The sequence below is a fragment of the Zea mays genome, chromosome 10, assembly GCF_902167145.1.
Source record: "Zea mays cultivar B73 chromosome 10, Zm-B73-REFERENCE-NAM-5.0, whole genome shotgun sequence".
NCBI classification, from domain to species: domain Eukaryota; kingdom Viridiplantae; phylum Streptophyta; class Magnoliopsida; order Poales; family Poaceae; genus Zea; species Zea mays.
Window position 1 is genome coordinate 136,962,295 of NC_050105.1, and position 25,456 is coordinate 136,987,750.

At 49.5% G+C, this 25,456-nt stretch overlaps 1 protein-coding gene across 1 annotated transcript; it reads left to right on the forward strand.

The window, feature by feature from the left end:
• The first annotated feature begins 15,758 nt into the window (after positions 1 to 15,758).
• On the forward strand, positions 15,759 to 16,811 carry LOC100192573 (uncharacterized). The gene has a single exon (NM_001137788.1). It carries the CDS (start codon positions 15,849 to 15,851, stop codon positions 16,629 to 16,631), a length of 783 nt encoding a protein of 260 aa, NP_001131260.1. The 5' UTR covers positions 15,759 to 15,848; the 3' UTR covers positions 16,632 to 16,811.
• Positions 16,812 to 25,456: the final 8,645 nt, after the last annotated feature.

Genomic DNA, 25,456 nt, shown 5'->3' on the forward strand with positions numbered 1-25,456 from the left:
TGAATAAATCTCTACTACTTATTAAGGCAATATGGGGTAAGCTGTCATTCCATGTTATGTCATTCTCATTCCCTATTCTGCATTTCCATTCTCATGTTCTACCACTATTTCCTGCCATTCTCATTCCTTGTTCTGCATTTCTCATTCTCCCCTCTCCGCAAAGCTCATTCTCATTCTCACGTACATCTCACATCTAGCTAAAATTAAATTAAAAAACACAAATGACTCTAAGGGGATTTGAACCCACAACCCTCCTCAAGCAAATGTGCTCATAGCTACCACTGCACCACATGTGTGTTTATGTCTACATCTATTACAGTAAAAACATCTACTACATCTCTCTCGAAGTCCACCTGCTACCCTTGCACAATGTGTAGTAGTATCTAAGTATCACCGAGATTCTTGAATTATATTTTTGGATGAAAGGAGTAGTATTTAAAGAAGAGCATTGCATACAATTTCTTTTATTTGAATAATGTTTTCAACTTAAATTCCTTTTTATATGTGTGACATTTATTCTCCGTAATATTTTTTCCATGGATCTGATGTAACACCCCTGGTGTTACTGTAACTAAAACTTGAGCATAACATCATAAGCATTGGCATTGCATATGTTTGATACACCTAGAGTGCATTCACTAGGCAAAAATTTCAAACAAGTTGTATTGTTTAAGTGTTTTTGCAAATAGAACCCTGAATAGGAAACTTAACCCTAAATAGGGATTAAAAGGGTAAAACTTAACCCAAGTTGAGAAAACCTAAAGACTTTAGGGAAATAGTTATAAAATATCCCCAAAAATAAAGTTGAATCACATTTATACCCTGGGATACTAAAAACCCTAATTGGAACCCTGGAAAACCCTAAAACCAAATCCTAGGGACCTATGTGCAAAATTAGTCCACTTTGGGACTAAAGTGCAAAAACCAAGTTAAATAAGTATCTTAAGTCATTTGGGCCACAAATATGTGAGTTTGCAAGTTAAACCCTGAGATTTGGACTTAAATGCAAAATGGACCTCAATTAAGTTCCATTCTAAGTCTGAAATTCAGTGTTGAGGGCTCAACTTTGGGGCCTTACAACTTTCAAATTATAGGATCTTTGCCCTAGGTCACCACATCAAAATTATAGCCCAATTATAGGAGCATAACTTTGCTTAAGAGTGTGAGCAGAGTTGTTAAGAAGATTTTGGAGATAATCACACCCAAAGACAGACTGTCAGGCTATTGGAGTCTGAAGTTCAGATTAACAGTGGTACTGAGACATCTTTGGAGCTCTACAGATCAGGAACTTCAAGGAATTTGCCCCAAGTTAATATAACAAAGTTGTAGATCCTTTATAGTAGAACAACTTTGCTATAGATGTTTGGGCTTGGTACCATAGAAAATCTGGAGAAAATAGGACCTAAAGTTGCACTGTCAGGTCCATCTGAAGGAAACTGGCCATGGTACAGTGACCTGATAAGGATCAGGCCGCCAGCGCGGCAACTTCACCGCCGGCGACCGATTGCCGCCGTGATTCGTGCGGCAGCCGGTCCACGTTGTTCTCGGGGTAAGTGGGTAACACCGGTGTACGCCGCCGTGGATAAGCTTCAACTGTTAAAGAACTCCGGCCACCGTACTGTGTCACCACGGTAGAAGCCGATAAGAACGCCGGTGATAGCCGTCGTCCGGCCTTGCGTCGCGTGTCCCAACCTCGCCACCGCATCGCCGTGACTCCCTCTAGCTTCCCGTCGATCACCGGAGTTACTGCCACGTCGTGGAACACGTATTCACTGTACCCGTGTTCTTCTTCACTTCCGACCGCCGCGCGTCAGCGCCCAAAATTCACGGTCACCGCCGTTGGGCGCTATAAATTGACCCCGCAGCAAGCTTCGCAACATCATTGCACACCCCCACACCAAGAATTGCTCCCAGCCGAACACTAGTGAGCTCGAATTGCGCATTCTCCCCAATTTGGTTCAAGAACACCGCGAACTAACCTCGCCGAGGCCAGCCCCCTTTCCGGTCAGTCCAACCCTCCCTCTCCCTCGTTTAAGCATTCTCACATGTCTACGATGCTTGTTGACCCGCCCAATCGGACTAAGGGTCCACTGACCGTCGGGAACGCATGGATCCTTGGTTCATCCGCGCGCTCACCGTGGCCAGACCACAGTAGCTCACGATTTGTGCAATTAACTTGGGGGAATTACTCGGGGTAGCTTGGATTTGGTGTCCGCCGCTCGGGTGCGCCGGTCATCGCCTCAATCGGCCGGTGCAGTGGCTCGCCGGAGCTCCTCCGTGCGCTGCCGTCGTCGAGGACGTATCGGGAGAAGAAATAGAAGGGGAAGGGCCTTTCTGTAATCTGTCAGCGGCACACAGGAATAGTACAGGAACTTATTTCCAGTTACCCAGAACCCTAGGGACCTTTCCGCAAGATCGCCAGCGCGGGCGCGCGCGGGCGCCTTTCTGCCCTAGCTCGGCCGCCTGGGCTGGATTTGGCCCAGATCTGTTCCTCTCTTTTTCTTTTTCTTTTTACTCCAGAACTAAAACAATTGTAGAAAATTACAGAAAAATCCTAAAATTGTGAAACCAATTTTCCTAGGCTTGTTATTTTCCCTAGAATTTAATAAAAATAGTTTTGTGATTTTTAGTGGAAATAAGAAATTTTAGGGCATTTAAAGTAGTTAAAAGTATTAGTTATGGATTTTTAGAAAATAATTGGTAAGTCCAAAAATGCCCAAACTTTTTATGAGAACTTAAAACAATATTTAAAAGCCTTGGGTAGAGTTTGAGTTGATTTGGACCATGTTTGATAACTAGAACCCAAACCCCCCCTGCCCTATGAACTCCTTTACCGACTCCGGAAACCCTAAGTTCTCGGAGTTCCGTGAAGGAAAGTTGTATTCAAGACTTAGATAATAAATCTTTATTATCTTCGCACTCTCATGCGCATTACATGGCATTCATTCTTATATATGTATATATATGGTTATGTTAGAACGTGAAGAAGAAATAGAAGTCACCGAAGAAAGGACACCACCACCCTCAGATTCTCAAGCAGGCAACTGCTTCTACTTCGATATTTGTGGATCCGAACCAGACTCACCTGTTAACGAAGGCAAGCCCCGGTGCATTTGCCACCTCCTTGTGTTTTTAAAATCTTTCTCACTTGCTTGCTGCATTAGGTGATAGGAGTTGCTTGATAAAACAATTCTTGCATTACCTTCCTTGAACTTGATTACCTTCCTTGAAACCCTGTTTTTACAAAAAGGTTTTACTATGCTTAGTATTGCTCTAGAAAAACAAAAGGTTTTGTTTTACAAAAGATGTTTAGCAAAAGTGGGAGGGTTGTTTTCGAAAATAAAACTTGATGGTGAATCTGTCAAAGGCCTTGATGGATTCAACATCGGAAAAGATGTACCTCTGCCAGGTACCAAGTTTTTGGGTTGAAAAGATTAAGCTGAGACCGGGCGGGTGACTTGCACGAGAAAGGAGTCTCGGTGTAGTGTCTCCGTCTGAGTCGATTAAGGACCTTGTCGATGTAGGCCTGCTGACCGAGGACCCTTTAACTGGTCACATGCCTCGTCATGGGTAAGCCTTGCCTCGGGCAGACTAAGGCCAGAATAAGATAACACGAAATGGGCGTGGAGCGGTGGCGAGAGTAGCGTGTACCCTCTGTGGCAAGAGGCTGGACGGTGGTGTATCTGTGCTCTCGGTTTGCGTGAACCTGATCTGGTCTTAAGAACCCCAGTGGCGGGTTGACATATGCAAGGGTTAAGTGCTACATATGTCGTGTGATTGGAGATCCTCAGCTGAGTACAATCGATTCGGATTGCCGTACCTCCGCGGTTATGGAGACTTGGCCACTGACTTACATGTAGCATTCCACTAAAGATGATGGGTTTTTGTTAAGAAATTGGCTAGTGCAGGACCAGTGATTGAACTAGGGTAGAAAGAACTCTAGTTGTAGGTAATTGTACTTAACTTGACAAATAAAATTGGATTTTTAAGGATCCACTTTAGTAAGCATTTCTGCAAAACAGAGTCTTTGATTATTGAAAAGCCTTACCTTGACTCCCTTAAGCCAGCATACCCTTGAGAGTCTTTTCTTTAGTCGGGTAAGACTTGCTGAGTAATTTCATACTCAGGGTTTATCCCTTCGTTGTTTTTAGGTGAGGAGGTAGCAGATTTCTGTTGCTTTTGTGCCAAGGTGGTTCCTAAGGAGGAAAAACAAGACTGAAGTGCGGGAGGACTTGGTCCTCCACATAGAAATCTTTTGCTTAAAACTTATCGGGAGGAGTTTGTGCCTCCCTTGGTTTGTATAATATCACTACTCAGCACTCGCTTTTAGTTCTGGTCTGTAATAAACAACTTGCTCTTACTTTTTAATAAATGTAAGTTATGTAATCGCTTCCGCATTTCTTTATCTCTGATGCTCTGTAATGTCTGCAAGACGGGTGAATCATTCCTGGTAAGGTAAGGAAAGATACCGAACTTGTCAAGTGACTTAGGAACATCTACAGGGTGTCTGATGTCTGTTAGACAAGGACAACTATAGGTGGGCCTAATTACTTGGGAGGTTCCGTCACAGCTGGTATCGGAGCGTTGCCCTTCTTTGCAGATATTATTAGGCATCTTCAAAAGGATTTTCTAAAAGTCTTACCTAAAAACTCTTTTCTCTTCTTACCTAAGTATTCTGAAGAGTCTATCTTAAAGACCAGATAGGAAGAGTGCAATGTATAGAAGGTTGAATCGACTAAGGTTGATTCTGTACTTACACATGCATCATGCTAAGAATTATACTAATAACATTTTCCCCCTTAGAAAGATGCCGCCACGCACAAGGCTAATGGCGCGCAAGTCAACTGGACCAATCGGTGTGCCCCGGCATCAACTGGCCCCTCGACATGAAAACAGTAGCAGTGGGAGCAATGACCCAATAGGAGATCTTGAAGCCCGAGTGAGTCGACTTCAAGCGGCACTGCAACACAGGACCGATGCTTGGGTCGCGGACGGAGATAGAATAAATGAACTAAGAAGGGACATCCGTCACCTGCAGGATCAACTTGCTGATCAGGACTTAGCACTCGACTGGGCAGTACAGTCCCGTTTGTTGGCATGTGCTAAGGAAGCAAGGGCTCAGGCCCGAATCAAGGAACTTAGCTCAACTGTCGACGACATGCAGGTCTATTGCAATACGTTGCATGAGGAAGTCCATGTATTGTACTCGCAATTACACCCTAGTGCACCTACACACCCTGCTGAGGCGGAAGCCGGACCCTCCCACGTTGTGGGACGCGCGCTGGGTGGGGAGTTAGACCTTTTTGAGCCCCCTCCTTCCATGAGGTTGGTTGACGTCTGGACTCCCACACCTGACGATGAGGCCGCCAAGAGTAATGGGAAGCAGGATTAATGGTGTAATAGAAGTAGAAGGTAGTGTAGTGTATTGTAGGTTGTACTAGTGTATAATAGGTAATGCTATTGTATACTAGGTATTGTACCCTGTTGTAAGAGTCTTGAGTCTGTAACATTACTTTTGGTAATGTAAGATGGAATGGCTTTTTCTTTGGCATATCATATTGTTTTCAAATGTTGTTGCCACAGATGTCTTCCAAGACTCGAGCTCAGGACGGAGCTGGTACTTCCTGGGGGCGTGAATCTACACCCAATCCACCCCCTGTTCCTCCGACATTGGCGGATGCAATTGCCGCCTTAGTGAACGCAACTGCTGACAATACCCGTTTCCTAAGAGAAATGGCGGGCCAACAATTCCAGCAGCCTGGTGGGCGGGGCTATCAACAAGGCCCCCGCGAAACTACTTATCTGGATTTCTCGGAAACCCGTCCACCACTATTTGTGAAAGCTGAAGATCCACTAGAAGCCGATGAATGGATACGGGTTATTGAGCAGAAATTTGGTCTTCTACGTTGTTCAGAGACACAGAAGCCGTTATTCGCAGCACAACAACTACGCGGCCCTGCCAGTACTTGGTGGGGTAGTTTCGTGGCCGTTCAGCCGGCCAATCATCAAGTAACCTGGGAGGAATTCAAAGTGGCATTCCGTGAGCATTATATACCCGAAGGCGTTCTGCATATGAAGCAAGAAGAGTTCATGAAGCTAAAACAAGGAGGAGATACTGTCAATCAGTATCTCAACAAGTTTAATCACATGTCCCAATATGCAATTGATCAGGTGAATACTGATCTGAAAAAGAGAAATTGCTTCATGAGAGGACTAAATGATCGGCTACAGAGAAAAATGGCTGCTTGTATTGACTTGACATATGGAAAGGCTGTCAGCACAGCCCTATCTGTTGAAGCAAAATATGTAGGATCCGGAAAGAACAAGGGATTTGGTGGTGAGAAGACTAACCAGGGCCAGGAAAAAAGGCAAAGGTTTATTCTCCGGCCTTCTAATCAGACTCCTCCACGTGCACCAACTTTCCCTTTCAAGCAGCCGATAATTATTCGTCCCAATAAAGCCCTCACTGCCCCAAGTCAGCCGGGTGCCCCAGGCACTCGATTCCCTGCCTTGCCCAGTTCTTCAACCGGATGTTTTAATTGTGGCAAGTCTGGACATTTCATCAAGGACTGCCCATATCCCAAGCAGAATCAAGCAAATAATCAGCAAGGATCAGGAAGTTCATCCCAAAGTAAGGGAAATGTTAAGGGCAAAAATTTCAAGAAGACGGGACGTGTGTACTATACTCAAGTGACCACTACACCGGAAGGAGAACCGGTGATGATGGGTACGTTTCTCGTGGCCAGTCACCCTGCAATTATTCTTTTCGATTCTGGTGCTTCGCATACGTTCATTAGCAAGAAATTTGTGGAGCAACATCACATTGCATGCCATGAATCAAAAGAGGGATTTAAAATACACTCACCTGGGGGACAAATCTTTACTAGAGAAGTGGCCTATCAAGTGCCCGTATCATTGGTCGGACGGGACTTTCCTACCAATATGATCGTCCTAAAAGGCCGAGACATAGATGTTATTTTGGGTATGAATTGGTTGGCCAAGCATAAAGCAACACTCAATACTGATCAAAGAACCATCAGGTTGAGTCATAATCAAGAAGAAATTCTTTTGCCCATCCCTATTCCAAACAAAACTACTGGCAGAATTTATGAAGTTATGGTACCGGAAATCAAGGATATCCCGGTAGTACGTGAGTTCCCTGATGTCTTTCCCGAGGATTTGCCGGGATTGCCACCTGAGCGGGAGGTAGAGTTTGTAATAGAGTTGAAGCCCGGTACAGCTCCTATTTCTCGAAGATTGTACCGTATGCCTCCTAATGAGTTGGCAGAGTTGAAGATTCAATTGCGAGATCTCCTGGAGAAAGGATTTATCCGGCCAAGCTCATCACCATGGGGTTGTCCAGCCATATTCGTTAAAAAGAAGGATCAAACCTTACGAATGTGTGTGGATTATCGACCCTTGAATGAGGTCACCATCAAAAACAAGTACCCTCTTCCAAGGATTGACATTCTATTTGATCAATTGACTGGAGCAAGGGTATTTTCAAAGATTGATCTCCGATCGGGCTATCACCAGATCCGTATTCGGCCCGAAGATATACCAAAGATCGCGTTCACTACGCGGTATGGGTTGTTTGAATATCTAGTAATGTCTTTCGGGTTAACGAATGCTCCGGCCCACTTCACATATTTGATGAACTCGGTGTTCATGCCCGAGCTAGGCAAGTTTGTGGTGGTCTTCATTGATGACATTTTGATATATTCCAAGAATGAAGAGGAGCACGCCCAACATTTATGAATCGTATTAACGCGCCTGAGGAAACATCAGTTGTATGCTAAGTTCAGCAAGTGCGCGTTTTGGCTGGAGGAAATTCAATTTCTGGGACATGTTCTATCTGCCAGAGGGATTGCGGTAGATCCTAGCAAAGTCAAGGACATTTTGGAGTGGAAACCCCCGACCACTGTTCATCAGGTCCGAAGTTTCCTTGGACTGGCTGGATATTATCGCAGATTTATACCAGACTTTTCTAAGCTTGTGAAGCCAATCACAAGTTTATTGAAGAATGATGTTAAATTCAATTGGTCTTCGAAGTGTGATGAAGCCTTTGAACAATTGAAGACACTATTGACCACTGCCCCGGTATTGGCTCAACCGAACATCACCAAGCCTTTTGATGTATATTGTGATGCATCTGGCAGTGGACTCGGCTGTGTGCTAATGCAAGAGGGCCGAGTAATTGTGTATGCTTCACGGCAGTTGCGCCGACATGAGGAGCATTACCCAACTCATGATTTGGAGCTAGCTGCTGTGGTCCATGCCCTGAAAATTTGGCGTCACTATCTGCTGGGAAATGTCGGTCATATTTATACAGATCATAAGAGTTTGAAGTACATCTTCACCCAGTCAGAATTGAATATGAGGCAGAGACGATGGCTTGAGCTTATTAAGGACTATGAACTGGAAATCCATTATCACCCAGGCAAAGCCAATATTGTGGCAGATGCATTAAGCCGTAAGGTTTCTTGTCATTGTCTTACAATGAAGACCTCTGACAACACTTTATGTCAAGAGATGGAGAAGCTAAACCTGGGAATGGTCCAGCAAGGAACTTTGAATCAGTTAAAGCTTGAGTCAGTCCTCTTGCAAAGGATAATTGATGCCCAAAAGGATAATGAGGGCATAAAACACATTCGTGAGAAGATAAGGGCTGGAAAAGCCAAATGTTTCAAAAAAGATAATCAAGGTGTTGTATGGTTCAATAACCGCATAGTAGTGCCAAAGAATGAAGAGCTCCGCCAGCAGATTCTTGATGAAGCACATCTTAGCCGTTATTCTATTCATCCCGGAAGCACTAAGATGTACCAAGACTTGAAGCAACATTACTGGTGGACAAAGATGAAGATCGAAATTGCACGCTATGTGGCGAGATGTGACACCTGCAGACGTGTCAAGGCCATACATTTGAAAGCTGCTGGTCCATTACAGTCGCTACCAATATCGACATGGAAATGAGAAGACATAAGTATGGACTTTATTGTGGGATTGCCCAGGACCGCAAAAGGGTATGACTCTATCTGGGTGATTGTTGATCGACTTACAAAGATTGCTCACTTTCTGCCGGTCAAGACAGATTCCCCGGTTACGGTCTATGCCCAATTATACATTGCTCGTATTCTTAGTCTGCATGGTGTTCCGAAGACCATAGTGTCGGATCGTGGACCTCAATTTGTAGCCAAGTTTTGGGAAGCGCTTCACAAATCCTTGGGGTACTAAGTTGCTCCACAGTTTGGCCTATCATCCTCAAACCAGTGGACAGACTGAGAGAGTTAATCAGATACTCGAAGATATGTTGCGAGCATGCGTTCTGGACTTCTCACCAAAATGGGATGAATGTTTGCCTTTGGCAGAGTTTTCATATAATAATAGCTATCAAGAAAGTATCAAGATAGCACCCTTTGAAGCTTTATATGGACGACGATGTCGTACTCCGCTAAATTGGTCTGAACCAGGAGAAAGGTACTTCTTTAGGACTGATATGGTGAAGGAGGCCGAGGAAAAGGTTCAGAAAATTATTCATAATATGAAGAAAGCACAAGCTCGTCAGAAGGGTTATGCAGACAAACGGTGAATGCCCTTATATTTTCATGAAGGAGACTATGTCTACCTGAAAGTTTCACCCATGAAGGGAGTATCGCATTTCGGGGTTAAAGGGAAGCTTGCACCCAGGTACATTGGTCCATTCCTGGTGCTTGAGCAATGTGGACCAGTGGCATACCGACTCCAACTACCCGAAACATTGTCCGCTGTGCATAATGTGTTCCATGTGTCACAATTGAAGAAGTGTCTTCGGATTCCCGATCGAACCATTGAAGTAACCGATGTTGTCCTTGAACCGGACTTGACATACTCTGAGCACCCTATACGAGTCTTGGATCAAAAGGACAGGGTTACCCGAAGAAGAACCCTCAAGTTTTATAAGATACAGTGGAACCAGCATTCTGAAGATGAGGCTACATGGGAAACTCAAGACTTTTTAGATAAGAATTTCCCAGGCTTTTTAGCCTCTTGTAAATTGTAAAGCCTGTATAGCTGTTGTAATACAGAAGTGACCCCCACATCACCCCGCCTTGTACCAGAAATAAGGAAATAAAAGTATTCCGCGTTTCCTTTTCCATTACTTACCCTAGGACTTTTAATCTCGGGACGAGATTCTTTTATGGGGGGAAGGATGTAACACCCCTGGTGTTACTGTAACTAAAACTTGAGCATAACATCATAAGCATTGGCATTGCATATGTTTGATACACCTAGAGTGCATTCACTAGGCAAAAATTTCAAACAAGTTGTATTGTTTAAGTGTTTTTGCAAATAGAACCCTGGATAGGAAACTTAACCCTAAATAGGGATTAAAAGGGTAAAACTTAACCCAAGTTGAGAAAACCTAAAGACTTTAGGGAAATAGTTATAAAATATCCCCAAAAATAAAGTTGAATCACATTTATACCCTGGGATACTAAAAACCCTAATTGGAACCCTGGAAAACCCTAAAACCAAATCCTAGGGACCTATGTGCAAAATTAGTCCACTTTGGGACTAAAGTGCAAAAACCAAGTTAAATAAGTATCTTAAGTCATTTGGGCCACAAATATGTGAGTTTGCAAGTTAAACCCTGAGATTTGGACTTAAATGCAAAATGGACCTCAATTAAGTTCCATTCTAAGTCTGAAATTCAGTGTTGAGGGCTCAACTTTGGGGCCTTACAACTTTCAAATTATAGGATCTTTGCCCTAGGTCACCACATCAAAATTATAGCCCAATTATAGGAGCATAACTTTGCTTAAGAGTGTGAGCAGAGTTGTTAAGAAGATTTTGGAGATAATCACACCCAAAGACAGACTGTCAGGCTATTGGAGTCTGAAGTTCAGATTAACAGTGGTACTGAGACATCTTTGGAGCTCTACAGATCAGGAACTTCAAGGAATTTGCCCCAAGTTAATATAACAAAGTTGTAGATCCTTTATAGTAGAACAACTTTGCTATAGATGTTTGGGCTTGGTACCATAGAAAATCTGGAGAAAATAGGACCTAAAGTTGCACTGTCAGGTCCATCTGAAGGAAACTGGCCATGGTACAGTGACCTGATAAGGATCAGGCCGCCAGCGCGGCAACTTCACCGCCGGCGACCGATTGCCGCCGTGATTCGTGCGGCAGCCGGTCCACGTTGTTCTCGGGGTAAGTGGGTAACACCGGTGTAAGCCGCCGTGGATAAGCTTCAACCGTTAAAGAACTCCGGCCACCGTACTGTGTCACCACGGTAGAAGCCGATAAGAACGCCGGTGATAGCCGTCGTCCGGCCTTGCGCCGCGTGTGCCAACCTCGCCACCGCATCGTCGTGACTCCCTCTAGCTTCTCGTCGATCACCAGAGTTACTGCCACGTCGTGGAACACGTATTCACTGTACCCGTGTTCTTCTTCACTTCCGACCGCCGCGCGTCAGCGCCCAAAATTCACGGTCACCGCCGTTGGGCGCTATAAATTGACCCCGCAGCAAGCTTCGCAACATCATTGCACACCCCCACACCAAGAATTGCTCCCAGCCGAACACTAGTGAGCCCGAATTGCGCATTCTCCCCAATTCGGTTCAAGAACACCGCGAACTAACCTCGCCGAGGCCAGCCCCCTTTCCGGTCAGTCCAACCCTCCCTCTCCCTCGTTTAAGCATTCTCACATGTCTACGATGCTTGTTGACCCGCCCAATTGGACTAAGGGTCCACTGACCGTCGGGAACGCATGGATCCTTGGTTCATCCGCGCGCTCACCGTGGCCAGACCACAGTAGCTCACGATTTGTGCAATTAACTTGGGGGAATTACTCGGGGTAGCTTGGATTTGGTGTCCGCCACTCGGGTGCGCCGGTCATCGCCTCAATCGGCCGGTGCAGTGGCTCGCCGGAGCTCCTCCATGCGCTGCCGTCGTCGAGGACGTATCGGGAGAAGAAATAGAAGGGGAAGGGCCTTTCTGTAATCTGTCAGCGGCACACAGGAATAGTACAAGAACTTATTTCCAGTTACCCAGAACCCCAGGGACCTTTCCGCAAGATCGCCAGCGCGGGCGCGCGCGGGCGCCTTTCTGCCCTAGCTGGGCCGCCTGGGCTAGATTTGGCCCAGGTCTGTTCCTCTCTTTTTCTTTTTCTTTTTACTCCAGAGCTAAAACAATTGTAGAAAATTACAGAAAAATCCTAAAATTGTGAAACCAATTTTCCTAGGCTTGTTATTCTCCCTAGAATTTAATAAAAATAGTTTTGTGATTTTTAGTGGAAATAAGAAATTTTAGGGCATTTAAAGTAGTTAAAAGTATTAGTTATGGATTTTTAGAAAATAATTGGTAAGTCCAAAAATGCCCAAACTTTTTATGAGAACTTAAAACAATATTTAAAAGCCTTGGGTAGAGTTTGAGTTGATTTGGACCATGTTTGATAACTAGAACCCAAACCCCCATGTCCTATGAACTCCTTTACCGACTCCGGAAACCCTAAGTTCTCGGAGTTCCATGAAGGAAAGTTGTATTCAAGACTTAGATAATAAATCTTTATTATCTTCGCACTCTCATGCGCATTACATGGCATTCATTCTTATATATGTATATATATGGTTATGTTAGAACGTGAAGAAGAAATAGAAGTCACCGAAGAAAGGACACCACCACCCTCGGATTCTCAAGCAGGCAACTGCTTCTACTTCGATATTTGTGGATCCAAACCAGACTCACCTGTTAACGAAGGCAAGCCCCGGTGCATTTGCCACCTCCTTGTGTTTTTAAAATCTTTCTCACTTGCTTGCTGCATTAGGTGATAGGAGTTGCTTGATAAAACAATTCTTGCATTACCTTCCTTGAACTTGATTACCTTCCTTGAAACCCTATTTTTACAAAAAGGTTTTACTATGCTTAGTATTGCTCTAGAAAAACAAAAGATTTTGTTTTACAAAAGATGTTTGGCAAAAGTGGGAGGGTTGTTTTCGAAAATAAAACTTGATGGTGAATCTTTCAAAGGCCTTGATGGATTCAACATCGGAAAAGATGTACCTCTGCCAGGTACCAAGTTTTTTGGTTGAAAAGATTAAGCTGAGACCGGGCGGGTGACTTGCACGAGAAAGGAGTCTCGGTGTAGTGTCTCCGTCTGAGTCGATTAAGGACCTTGTCGATGTAGGCCTGCCGACCGAGGACCCTTTAACTGGTCACATGCCTCGTCATGGGTAAGCCTTGCCTCGGGCAGACTAAGGCCAGAATAATATAACACGAAATGGGCGTGGAGCGGTGGCGAGAGTAGCGTGTACCCTCTGTGGCAAGAGGCTGGACGGTGGTGTATCTGTGCTCGCGGTTTGCGTGAACCTGATCTGGTCTTAAGAACCCCGGTGGCGGGTTGACATATGCAAGGGTTAAGTGCTACATATGTCGTGTGATTGGAGATCCTCAGCTGAGTATAATCGATTCGGATCGCCGTACCTCCGCGGTTATGGAGACTTGGCCACTGACTTACACGTAGCATTCCACTAAAGATGATGGGTTTTTGTTAAGAAATTGGCTAGTGCAGGACCAGTGATTGAACTAGGGTAGAAAGAACTCTAGTTGCAGGTAATTGTACTTAACTTGACAAATAAAATTGGATTTTTAAGGATCCACTTTAGTAAGCATTTCTGCAAAACAGAGTCTTTGATTATTGAAAAGCCTTACCTTGACTCCCTTAAGCCAGCATACCCTTGAGAGTCTTTTCTTTAGTCGGGTAAGACTTGATGAGTAATTCCATACTCAGGGTTTATCCCTTCATTGTTTTTAGGTGAGGAGGTAGCAGATTTCTGTTGCTTCTGTGCCAAGGTGGTTCCTAAGGAGGAAAAACAAGACTGAAGTGCGGGAGGACTTGGTCCTCCACATAGAAATCTTTTGCTTAAAACTTATCGGGAAGAGTTTGTGCCTCCCTTGGTTTGTATAATATCACTACTCAGCACTCGCTTTTAGTTCTGGTCTGTAATAAACAACTTACTCTTACTTTTTAATAAATGTAAGTTATGTAATCGCTTCCGCATTTCTTTATCTCCGATGCTCTGTAATGTCTGCAAGACGGGTGAATCGTTCCTGGTAAGGTAAGGAAAGATACCGAACTTGTCAAGTGACTTAGGAACATCTACAGGGTGTCTGATGTCTGTTAGACAAGTACAACTATAGGTGGGCCTAATTACTTGGGAGGTTCCATCACATCTGACTTGTGAGTCATTTTTATAAACCAGCGCCAAAGATGAATACATGTTTCTTACTTGAAAACACCGAACAAACACCACTAGCGGGAGACGCTCGTGTTGGCGTCCCTCATCGACGACAAGAAGAAGCTTGACAAATGGTAGTTCGACCTCCGGAAGCAGTCCTACGTGGTCGCATGCTCCGCTGTGTACGGTAAGCTCCGGCGCAGCCGCCGCTTGGACGCGGTCCAAAGCGGCTGCACCGCGCTGTCCATCGTCAAACAGGGGGACCTCATGGTTTTCGCCACGCCGGCGACTCTCGGGTTGTTCTGGGCACCACATCCAACAACGGCGCCATAACGTCGTCCAGCTTATCATCCACCTGAAGCCCAACCTACCACGTAAGTCGCTACCGATCGGCCATGAATTCTTGTGCGCTGGGACGACGACCGTTGTTGACGTTGTGTGAGTGTTCTCGAACAAGATGTGTGTAGAGGAGTAGCACATCCGGTGGTGCAACGGCCAGGTGTACTACCTCGCTGATGAGCCCGGGGTGCACTTCGTTTGGCAGCCTAACCAAGAGTCATCGGTACTCGCCATGTCGCGCACGTTCGATGACTACTATACAAAGACTGTGGCGTCATCTCGGCGTCGACGGTGACGCAGAGGAGGACCGACATTAATGACCACTCACCATCGTCGGGGTAGCTTTTGTGCAGACCTATCTTTAATTCTCTTCGTAAACACACACTTGCCTTTTTGTTTAAGCAAGCGTGTATGGTGGTGTGTGCCTGATGACTGACGATTTACGAGGGAACTTCTACCGACAGGTGTGGCACGTGCTCTCCAATGATGAGACCATGCAAATCATGACATGTATCAAAGTCTGCATGATACTAATGGTTGCAATGTAGTAGTGAAACAACTAAATTAAAATAATAAAATTTATGTATGGCCAGGATCACAAATGGATTATGAAATATTTTTTATAACATTATAAGACTTATTTTATATATAAATTATCATGGTATTATATATTCTTGTTGCAACGTACGTAGCTCAGGTAGTTAAATTTAAAAGTGCTTTAGACGATTATATGAACCTGCCACAGATATCGAGGTGAGGTCTAGCGTGACCAAACGACTGTCCGTGAAGACTTCTGGGCCACGAGCCCACGATCTAGTTTGCGAGTCACTTTCTGGTACCAGTCGTGCAAATTGAGATTGCAATGGATACCTGAAATTCGATGAGTTTCTATCCTATTAGGTTGCAGGTTTAGGTTAATTTTCATACCTATAAGTTTGTTAATAGATATAAATCAATATCCGTCAGGTTTATGAGTACGGATTTGTTCCTATAATATCTAAACCCGTGAACTTGTGAGATTTTTTAAACCCGATCTGCATATTGTTATTTTATGTGGGGTTCTTTTATCTTTCTTCGTATTTAATTCTTTTATTATTCTCACCACTAAATTATTAGAAAAAGGTCGTCAGGAAAAAAAAACTGAACCGGCCGTATATAGCGGCGCATCGTCACTAGAGCTCTCTCACTGCACTCCACTGCTCAGGTCGGGAACGCAGAGGCGGGGGCAACAAGAAGGCCGGGCGAGAAGACAAGAGGAAGCCAAAAGGAGAACGAGTTCGGAAGGGAGCGGATGGCAATGGCTCTGCTCCAGCTATTGCTGTCGCTCCTCATCGTCTCCTGCGCCGCGCAGTCGCCGTACGCGTCGAAGGCTCCTCCGCTCAGCGCCTCGGCGCCGGGGGGCTCTGTCGCGCCACCGACAACGGCGGTCTCGGCGCCGCAGGCGTCTGCACAGCCGCCGACAACAGTCGCCGCGTCTGGGCCTCAGGCCTCGGCCGCAGCACCAACAAAAGCAGCCTTGGCGCCACAGGCCTCTGCTGCGCCGCCAACTACAGCTGCCTCGCCGCAGCTGGCTGCCACGTTGGCCCCGGTTTCCTCACCGCCACTAGCTGCCGCTGCGCCACCTGCATCCGCTACCCCTCCAACCACGCCACCATCGGCAACGCAGACGCAGCCTCCAGTCGCCTCCCCGCCCACGGCAATGCCACCAGCGGCGGCGCTCCCCCCGGCCACGCTCCCTCCAGCGATGGCTCCGACGCCACTTCTCGCCGCCCCCGTCATGCCTCCCGCCGCCCCACCGGCCACGGCGCCCGCGCCGGCCCCCGTGTCTCCGGCTCCAACTCCAAGCGTCGCCCCGACCCCGTCGCCGACAGAAGCCCCCGCCCCGTCGCCCACAACAGAGGCCCCGGTCCCGACCCCGTCTCCCGCGCTGGCGCCGCTCAGCTCGGTGTCGGTGAGCCCGTCTCTGTCGCCTGGACCCGCTCTCGCCCAGGATGAGTCGGCGGCGCCGGGCTCGCGCACCGCCGTCGCCGCTCTGGTGTCCTTGGTGGCGGCCGGGCTCGTCGTCTTGTTTTAAGTAGAGCTGCGTTAACCGTTACACGCCCATACCGTTCCTCATACGCAGGGACGTGTTCTCCTGTTTGTGTTTTATGGATGCACGGATCATTCTTGTTGTACAACACGTTGGTAATTTGTTTCCATTCATTCATGTATGGCTGACGGCCTGCGCCTGCGCCTGCCTGCTGCTTTCTTTTGCAAACATTACTGTGATGCGTGTCATGCACACGTCTCTGAGCCTTGTCGCTAGTAAAAACGCGTACGACGCTGCGCTTTTGTACGCGTGCTGTCACGTAAATGGACGTGAAGATGCCTACAATAGGTAGATGCACGACGCAGGCGCCAGGTGAAGACGAAAAAGAAGGTCTGGCGCCTAGAGGAATGTGACCTGCCGTGACAGTATGTCACCGACGATGACGGTAGATCCGGTGCTCTTGCCGACATTTTGTGTGAGGGGAGCCTGGGAGGCAGGAACTTCTAGCGGTACCGACACAAGTGACACGAAACGCGACGCACGTACAACGCAGCCGTGCATGCGGCACTGCAGAAGCATGTGAAATTTGGTGGCGCGAGGGACGAGATCCGTAGGGACACAGACACTACCGTGCCGCGTCGTCCATCTGGTGGTGGGTGGCGAGGGGCCAGGGCGGGCCGTGGCCGCGCGTTCCGATGCCCGCCAAAAGCTGGTGAAACGAGACGGAGCAAGCCCAATGGTACATCCTCAAATCATTCAGCCACCCACCGTTGGTTCACATTTGACATTTGGACTGACACACCGTGCAACGCTATGCCAGTGCGTCATCTTCGTATTATTACTGAACGCGTGGTCGAGCTCGCTGCTCGCAGTTACTGGGAGTATGGCGCAGAGACTTCATCAGACTCGCACTGTGAATCCTAGGCTAGCTCTGTCGCAGAAACGCCGCACAAGCCCGTCGCCCGTGGAAAGCGCGTGGGGTCGCGGCGAAACATGCGCCGGTCGGTCAGTCCGTTGGCTGCTGGCCTGGTTCTGAGAGCGAGGGCATCGCCGTATGTGTATGTATGAACCATGAGCAGCTGCTAGCTGGGACTGGGGAGCGACGACGGATCCACGTTCATCGTTGGGTACTTGGGTGCGAGCTAGCTGGTCCCCGAGTCTAGTCACTGCCGCCGATGACGAGGCGTACGTACGTACGAATTACTAGCCTCGTGTCTCGTCTCGTCTGCCATGCAGATGCAGCCTGTCGTCATGGCGTTTTGCACGGTTGGTTGCCTATGCGCCGCCGCTATGCGGACACCGGCCAGCAGCCTGTCATGCGGGTTCATCTACGTCCGCCGTCGACATCGAGGCTCAAGGAAAGTGAAGGTTGGAAGTGATACGGCAGCCGCTGCCCTTGTCCGTGCTTGACAAATCACACACACCAGCCTACCGAGGGAGCAGTGCGTAATCAAGCCGTCGTGGTACGACGAACGGCCGGGCCCGATTCGGCGGACGAAAAAAAAAGGCGCCGTCGGTTCACAAATATATGAACGGAGGGAGTACATGTTAAAATGTGATGACTCCCTGTCGGCGCTGCTAGTAACGAGGTAAGTTTGCCAAACGTTTTTTTTTTCGCATCGATTGAAGAACGACCTTTTAAGCCTCGACTTTTTTTTATCAATTTGTTGCGAGTGTTAGCTTAAAATGTGATGTCTACACCACGTTGTTGTGACCTCTTTTAGTCAAAGGTTACAATCAACCCCTCTCAAGTGATCCAAAGATAAACCTTTGAGTGCCACATATATTCTCCTTATATCAAACCCATTTGTGAGGAATCTCAACAAGTTTGGAGTCTCTCACGGCCTTAGACAAATGATCACAATCAAACCTAGAGTAAGAGAGTGAGTGAGAACACACACATAAGAGAACAATCGCAGCAACACACATACACACAAATACAAAGAAGAGAGCAACAACAAAGCGACAGAGTAACGATTCGAAAAATACGCTCAAATCTCTCTCAAACACTTCGAAGACGTGATGGCAGAGTCCCGTAGTTGCAGCGTGTGTTGGGGCGAAGGCAAAGACGCCACCCTTCGCTCGAGGCCTCCGCCGCGGTGGCTGGTCTGACAGTGACAAAGCGGGCAGGGACACCCTTCGCTCCATTCGGCACTTTGACGAAGGCCTGCGGCGACGCCTTCCCGCGGCGCGGCCTCGTTCAGTCCTGAGGCCCACGCGTGATCTGGCCCATTGTAACGGGCCCTGCGTGGCCGCCTTTGTGTTACGGGCCTAATTTGTAAAGGCATACTTGTAATTACAGCCTGTAACCCTGCTTTATGGGAATATTCTGGGGATAAACCAGGTGTCTGAGGGCACATGCGTCCTTAACACAAGGCGCTGGGCACTCAGATACCTATAAATACCCCCGCACAGTGCCCGTGAGAGGCGAGATCAACAGAGCTATTGCCCCCGAGCACGTAACCCTGTTGTCATCACTATTCACCCTTGTTGGCCCCCTTGCTGCTGAGAGCAAGTTCCAACATTTGGCGCCCACTGTTCGTGCTACGACCAAACCACCCGCGATGGCACCCAAGAGAGCTAACCCGAAGGCTGACGAGGCTGCGAAGGCAGCACTGCTTGCCGCAAGGAAGGGCAAGGCCCTCGCCCTCACCCAATCCACCCACCAAGAGCCCACCGACGACAATATTCCCCGCACCAGCGAAGACGACACCTTCCGCACCTGCGGGCCCGAAGGACAATCGCAGCCGCCCCCAGGCTTCGCCCCACTGGAGGGCGCGGATCTCACCGAGGACGGCGAGGTCCTCGGCGTCTCAACAGAAGAACAGTTACAGCTGCGCGCCCTGCGCCTCAAGAACCGCAACCTCCAGAGGCAGAAAGAGATACTGGAGGCCAAGCGCCAGCGTGTGTCCGCACTAGCCAAGGTGCGGCAAATGATACGCGACGAGGAGCAGAAGGCCCAAGACCTCGAGCGCGAGATCGCGCTGATGCAGCGCGAAGGCCACCTCGGTCTACAGCAAGAGCCACCCCTCCAGCAGCGCGCACAACCGGAAGACACGCGCGAAGGCCACCTCGGCCTGCAACATGGCCCACCCCTGCAACACCGGGCGCAGCCGGAGAACCCGCGTTTCCCCCACCATGACTACGCCTTCCAACACGGCGCGCCATTCCAAGGGGTCAACTACCTCGACGAGCGAAGTCCCCTGGCGCCACACCTGCAAGTGACGCCTTGGCCAGCCAACTTTCGAGCAGGGGCGTATCCCAAGTACAACGGCAGCACCGACCCGGCGCAATACATAATGAGTTATCAGGTCGTCGTTGCATCCGTCGGAGGGGACGACGCCACAATGGCGAAGTCTTTCATCATCGCCCTAGAGGGCCCAGCACTCACCTGGTTCACCAGATTGCCTCCGCTGTCCATTGATTCGTGGAGAAGTCTCAGGGACAAATTCCTGCTCAACTTCCAAGGGTACCGCCCAGACACCGACGCCTTGGCCGAGCTCTCGCTTTGCAAACAGCTGGAAAAGGAGACTCTGAGGGGGTACTACCGTAAATTCTTAACACTCAAGTCACAGCTGCCCTCTGTCGATGATCAGATCACTATCCACTACGCCATCAACGGCCTTCGGGCCGGCGTCCTCTACAGCCACTGTATCAGAGATCCACCCAAGAGCTTGCAGGAGCTATATCAGCTCTTCGAAAAATATGCCAAATCCGAAGAGCTCCACCAGCGCAAGGTTGAGTCACAGCGGAAACCCAAGGATGCCCCGCAGTCCAGCCGCACGTGGACGAGGACTCCGCAACCAGACTCCGGTCGAGATGGCCGCAGTCAACAGCAAGTGCACAACATCGCCAACCAGCAGCCTGCTGCGGACCCCCTCGTCGCCAGGAATATCCCCCCCCCAGGGCCACGGAAATGGAACTCGTGGCAGGGGCCGAGGGCGCGCGCAGCCGCCGCGCCGGTTCTACTGCCTTTTCCACGGCGAAGACTGCGCCCACCAAACCAAAGACTGCCCCGAGACGAAGGCAACCAGAGACAGAATGGCGCGGGCGCAGCCAGCCGACAATCCCAGAATTGTCGCGCATAACTACCAGCCACCCCCTCCACCATATATCCACGCTCCCGCTCCGCATCCACCGCACCACGCTTACCAACACCATCAGGAAGTACAAATCGTACCTCCCCCACCCCCACCGCCACACCAGCAACATCAAAACATCCCCATGCCCCAAAGCAGGAAGACTTCGCCGATCAACCATATCGCGGAGTCATTCACATGATAACAGGGGGGTCCAGCACCGACTTCGACACCAAGCGGCAGAAGCGGGACCACTACCGCAGCATCAACCACGTCGCCGTCACTGGCCCAGTCGTGCAGACGAAGTGGTCCCACATACCGCTAACCTTCGACGCACGAGACGTCGACCTACGCAGCGCCCCCCACATCGACGCTATGGTCATCAATTGCAGCGTGGCAGGCTGGGACTTACACAAAGTCCTAGTCGACAATGGCAGTCAGGCGGACATCATCTTCCTCCACGCCTTCGACCGCATGGGTATAAGCCACAACTTGCTGAAGCCTTCGGACAACCCTTTGTATGGTTTCGGCGGCAAGGGCACCTTTCCAGTTGGCAAGATAGAGTTGCCCCTCTCCTTCGGTGTAGCACCCAATGCCCGAAGCGAGCAAGTAACCTTCGACATTGTCGACATGGTATATCCGTACAACGCCATCATGGGCCAGGGCTCCATCAATAAGTTCGAAGCTGCCATCCACGGGCTGTACCTATGTATGAAGATACCAGGTCCGCTAGGCGCCATTACAATCTACGGCAACCAGCAGACGGCGCGCAACATAGAGCGGGACTTCGTGCCTGGCCAGAGGAACGTACACTGTCTCACGACCCAGCGCGAGGTCCCCGCGCCCGCCAGCGCAACCGATAAGCAGCACGACAAGGCACAGTTGCAGAGCCAAGACGGGACCAAGACTGTCCCCCTCGATCAGGCCACGCCCAAGCAGACAGTCACTATCAGCGAAGACCTCACCTCACTTGAAGAAGAGAGACTTCTCTGCTGCCTGGCCAAGAATAAAGATGTCTTCGCCTGGTCCGCCCTCGATCTGGTCGGAGTCAGCCGATCCATAATCGAGCACAGCTTGGGAATTGACCCTTCGGTGCGACCCAAAAAGCAGAGACTTCGCAAAATGTCAGACGAAAAGACAGAGGCTGCCAAGGCGGAGGTGCACCGCCTCCTGGAGGCTAAATTCATCGAGCCAGTGGCTTACCCCACGTGGCTCTCCAATGTTGTAATGGTGCAGAAAAAAAGCGGGAAATGGCGAATGTGCATAGACTTCACCAGTCTCAATAAGACCTGCCCAAAGGACAATTTCCCGTTGCCGCGGATCGACAAAATAGTCGATAGCGCGGCCGGATGCGAGGTCATGTCTCTCCTCGACTGCTTCTCCGGCTATCACCAGATATACATGAAGGAGGAAGACAAGGCTAGCACCAGCTTCATAACACCCTTCGGCACTTATTGCTTCGTCAGAATGCCGGAGGGTCTCAAGAATGCCGGGTCCACCTTCTCCAGACTCACCAAAACAGTACTCGAAGGGCAGGTCGGCAGAAATATATTTACATATGTGGACGACATCGTCGTCGCCAGCAAGAATAAGGAGGACCATCTCGCCGACCTGGCCGAGACATTCGCGAACATGCGAGATGCACGACTCCGCCTAAACCCGGAAAAGTGCGTCTTCGGTGTTCGTCAGGGCAAGATATTGGGCTACCTGGTGTCACACCGTGGCATCGAGGCCAACCCAACCAAGATCCAGGCCATCGTCGGCATGTAGCCAGGGACGTCCAGCGTCTGACAGGCAGATTGGCCGCTCTCAACAGATTCATCTCCAGGTCCGCCGAGCGAAGTCTCCCCTTCCTCAAAACACTCCGCGGAGCGAAAGACTTCGCCTGGGGACCGGAGCAAGCAGCGGCCTTCGCCTCACTAAAACAGTACCTGTCGGAGCTAGCCATCCTCACAAGCCCCGACTCCTCGCTCCCCCTATTGCTCTATGTCGCGGCTTCGCCGCACGCGGTCAGTGCGGCACTAGTGCAGGAGCAGACAGTCGAGGGCGCAGTCAGACAGTGCCCTGTTTACTATGTCTCCGAAGTCCTGACACCGTCCAAATGCAACATGACAGAGCTGGAGAAGATCGCCTACGCAGTTGTTATGTCCTCGCGCAAACTGCGCCATTACTTTGAAGCATTCAAGGTCCGAGTCACCTCAGACAGGGGGCTCGGCAAACTATTCAGAAACCCGGAGGCATCAGTGAGGATTGCCAAGTGGGCAGCCGAACTCTCCGGCTACCACATCAGCTTCGAGCCCAGGACAGCCATCAAGTCGCAAGTCCTGGCAGACTTCGTCGTCGACTGGACTGGGCCAGTAACACAGCCGGACCCGTCCACAGAGAAGATCTGGACCATCCATTGCGACAGCGCATGGTGCCATGCGGGGGCAGGCGTCGCTGCAGTCGTCACCTCACCAGCCGGAGTCAAACACAGATATGCAGCACGCCTCAACTTCGCTCTGGAATCCGACAAATGTACAAACAATATAGCAGAGTATGAAGCGGTTATCCTCGGCCTCCGCAAGCTAAGGGCCCTCGGAGTCACCACATGTATCATCAAGACAGACTCCAAGATAGTTGCCGGCCAGGTCGAGAAAGACTATGCAGCAAAAGACCCCGCGCTCATGCAATACCTCGCGGCTATCCGAAGTCTCGAGAGACAGTTCAAGGGATTCACCCTGCAGCATGTGGATAGGGCCAAGAACGAGGAGGCCGATGCATTAGCCAAGGCCGCCGCCAGGGGCGAGCCCCTGCCCTCCGACGTGTTTTTTCACACCATCGGCACGCCAGCCGTCCGGAGCCCCGAAGGGCTCCAGATAACTAATGATAGCGAGGGCCACCGTATAGTCAACCTAATCATGACCGAAGACTGGCGGGCACCAATAACCCTGTTCCTACAGGGGTACTATCATCCAACCGACGTCAGTGAGGCAAAGCGCCTCAGACATCGAAGCCGGGACTTCGCACTGATTGAGGGCCAATTATACAAGAAAGGGGTCAGTCAGCCAATGCTTAAATGCGTTACCGAAACCGAAGGCATGCAAATCCTATGCGAAGTCCACAGTGGCACGTGCGGCTCGCACGCAGGGCCAAGGGCCCTGGCTGCCAAGGTGATCCGCCAAGGGTTTTACTGGCCTGCAATGATCTGCGCCGCAAATCGAGTCACAAGGTCCTGCGAAGCCTGCCAGAAGTTCTCTCCTCGGTCATGCAACCCCTCGCAATATACAAAGCTGATTGCCCATACATGGCCTCTCCAGCGCTGGGGCCTGGACATTGTCGGGCCCCTGCCCACCGCTCAGGGGAACCTTAAGTTCGCCTTCGTAGTCGTCGAATACTTCACCAAATGGATTGAAGCGAGGGCTGTTTCCACAATCACATCAAAGACTGCCCAAAAATTCTTCTGGCAGAACATTGTTTGCCGCTTCGGAGTACCGTCCGAGCTGACAGTTGACAACGGCAAGCAGTTCGATAGCCAAGATTTCAAGGATTTTTGTTTCTCCATCGGCACCAAGCTTGCCTTCGCTTCAGTCTATCATCCGCAGTCCAACGGGGTCGTGGAGCGTGCCAATGGGAAAATCTTCACAGCTGTCAAAAAGATGCTCCTCGACGAAAAAAGGCAGATGGACCGATTTATTGCCGAAGGCAGTCTGGGCGCTAAACACAACTGAGTGCAGGGCGACCGGGTTTACTCCTTTCCGCCTTCTATACGGATCGGAGGCAATGACCCCGCAAGAATTAAAGCATGGGTCCCCGCGTACAGTTCCGTCAGCCGTCCCCGACGTGGACGAGCCAACTTCAAAAGATCTCATTGACGGAGACCGGGTCTTTGCCCTACAGGCCCTAAACAAATACCAAGCCCAGACCAAAGCATGGCGCGACCACGCAGTCATCCCGAGAGAGTTCAGCGAGGGGGACCTCGTACTCGTCCGAACAGCTCGGACGGAGTCCAAGGGCAAGTTGGAGCCCAAGTGGGAGGGCCCCTTCATAGTCAAGTCAAAAGCTTCCCCCAGCGCTTACAGGCTCACAACGCCAAATGGCGAGGACCTGGAGCACTCCTGGAACATCGACAACCTTCGCAAATTTTTTGTTTGACCCATTTAGGGCTGATCTCGCCCTTGTAATTCGCCGCAAACAATCTTGTACCGGCCCGCACTCTTTTCCTCCCGGGGGGTGAGGTTTTTAACGAGGCGGAGCCATGTAATATATGTGACAAAAATCCCCCGCAAAAACATGTGTCGAAAAAAGACCGCGACAACGGTCTTCGGCATTCGACCAATTCGAAGTCACCGCGAGGCTAAGCGCTAGCCACCCTCGCGTGCGACAAATCCGCGCAGAAGTCGCCTAAGGGTGCAGCCGGACTAAGCACAACAAGTGCGAAAAAATCCGAAGTCTATCGCGAAGACTATCCGCGCAGAAGTCGCCTAAGGGTGCAGCCGGACTAAGCACAACAAGTGCGAAAAAATCCGAAGTCTATCACGAAGACTATCCACGCAGAAGTCGCCTAAGGGTGCAGCCGGACTAAGCACAACAAGTGCGAAAAAAATCCGAAGTCTATCGCGAAGACTATCCGCGCAGAAGTCGCCTAAGGGTGCAGCCGGACTAAGCACAACAAGTGCGAAAAAAATCCGAAGTCTATCGCGAAGACTATCCGCGCAGAAGTCGCCTAAGGGTGCAGCCGGACTAAGCACAACAAGTGCGAAAAAATCCGATGTCTATCGCAAAGACTCCGCGCAGAAGCCGCCTAAGGGC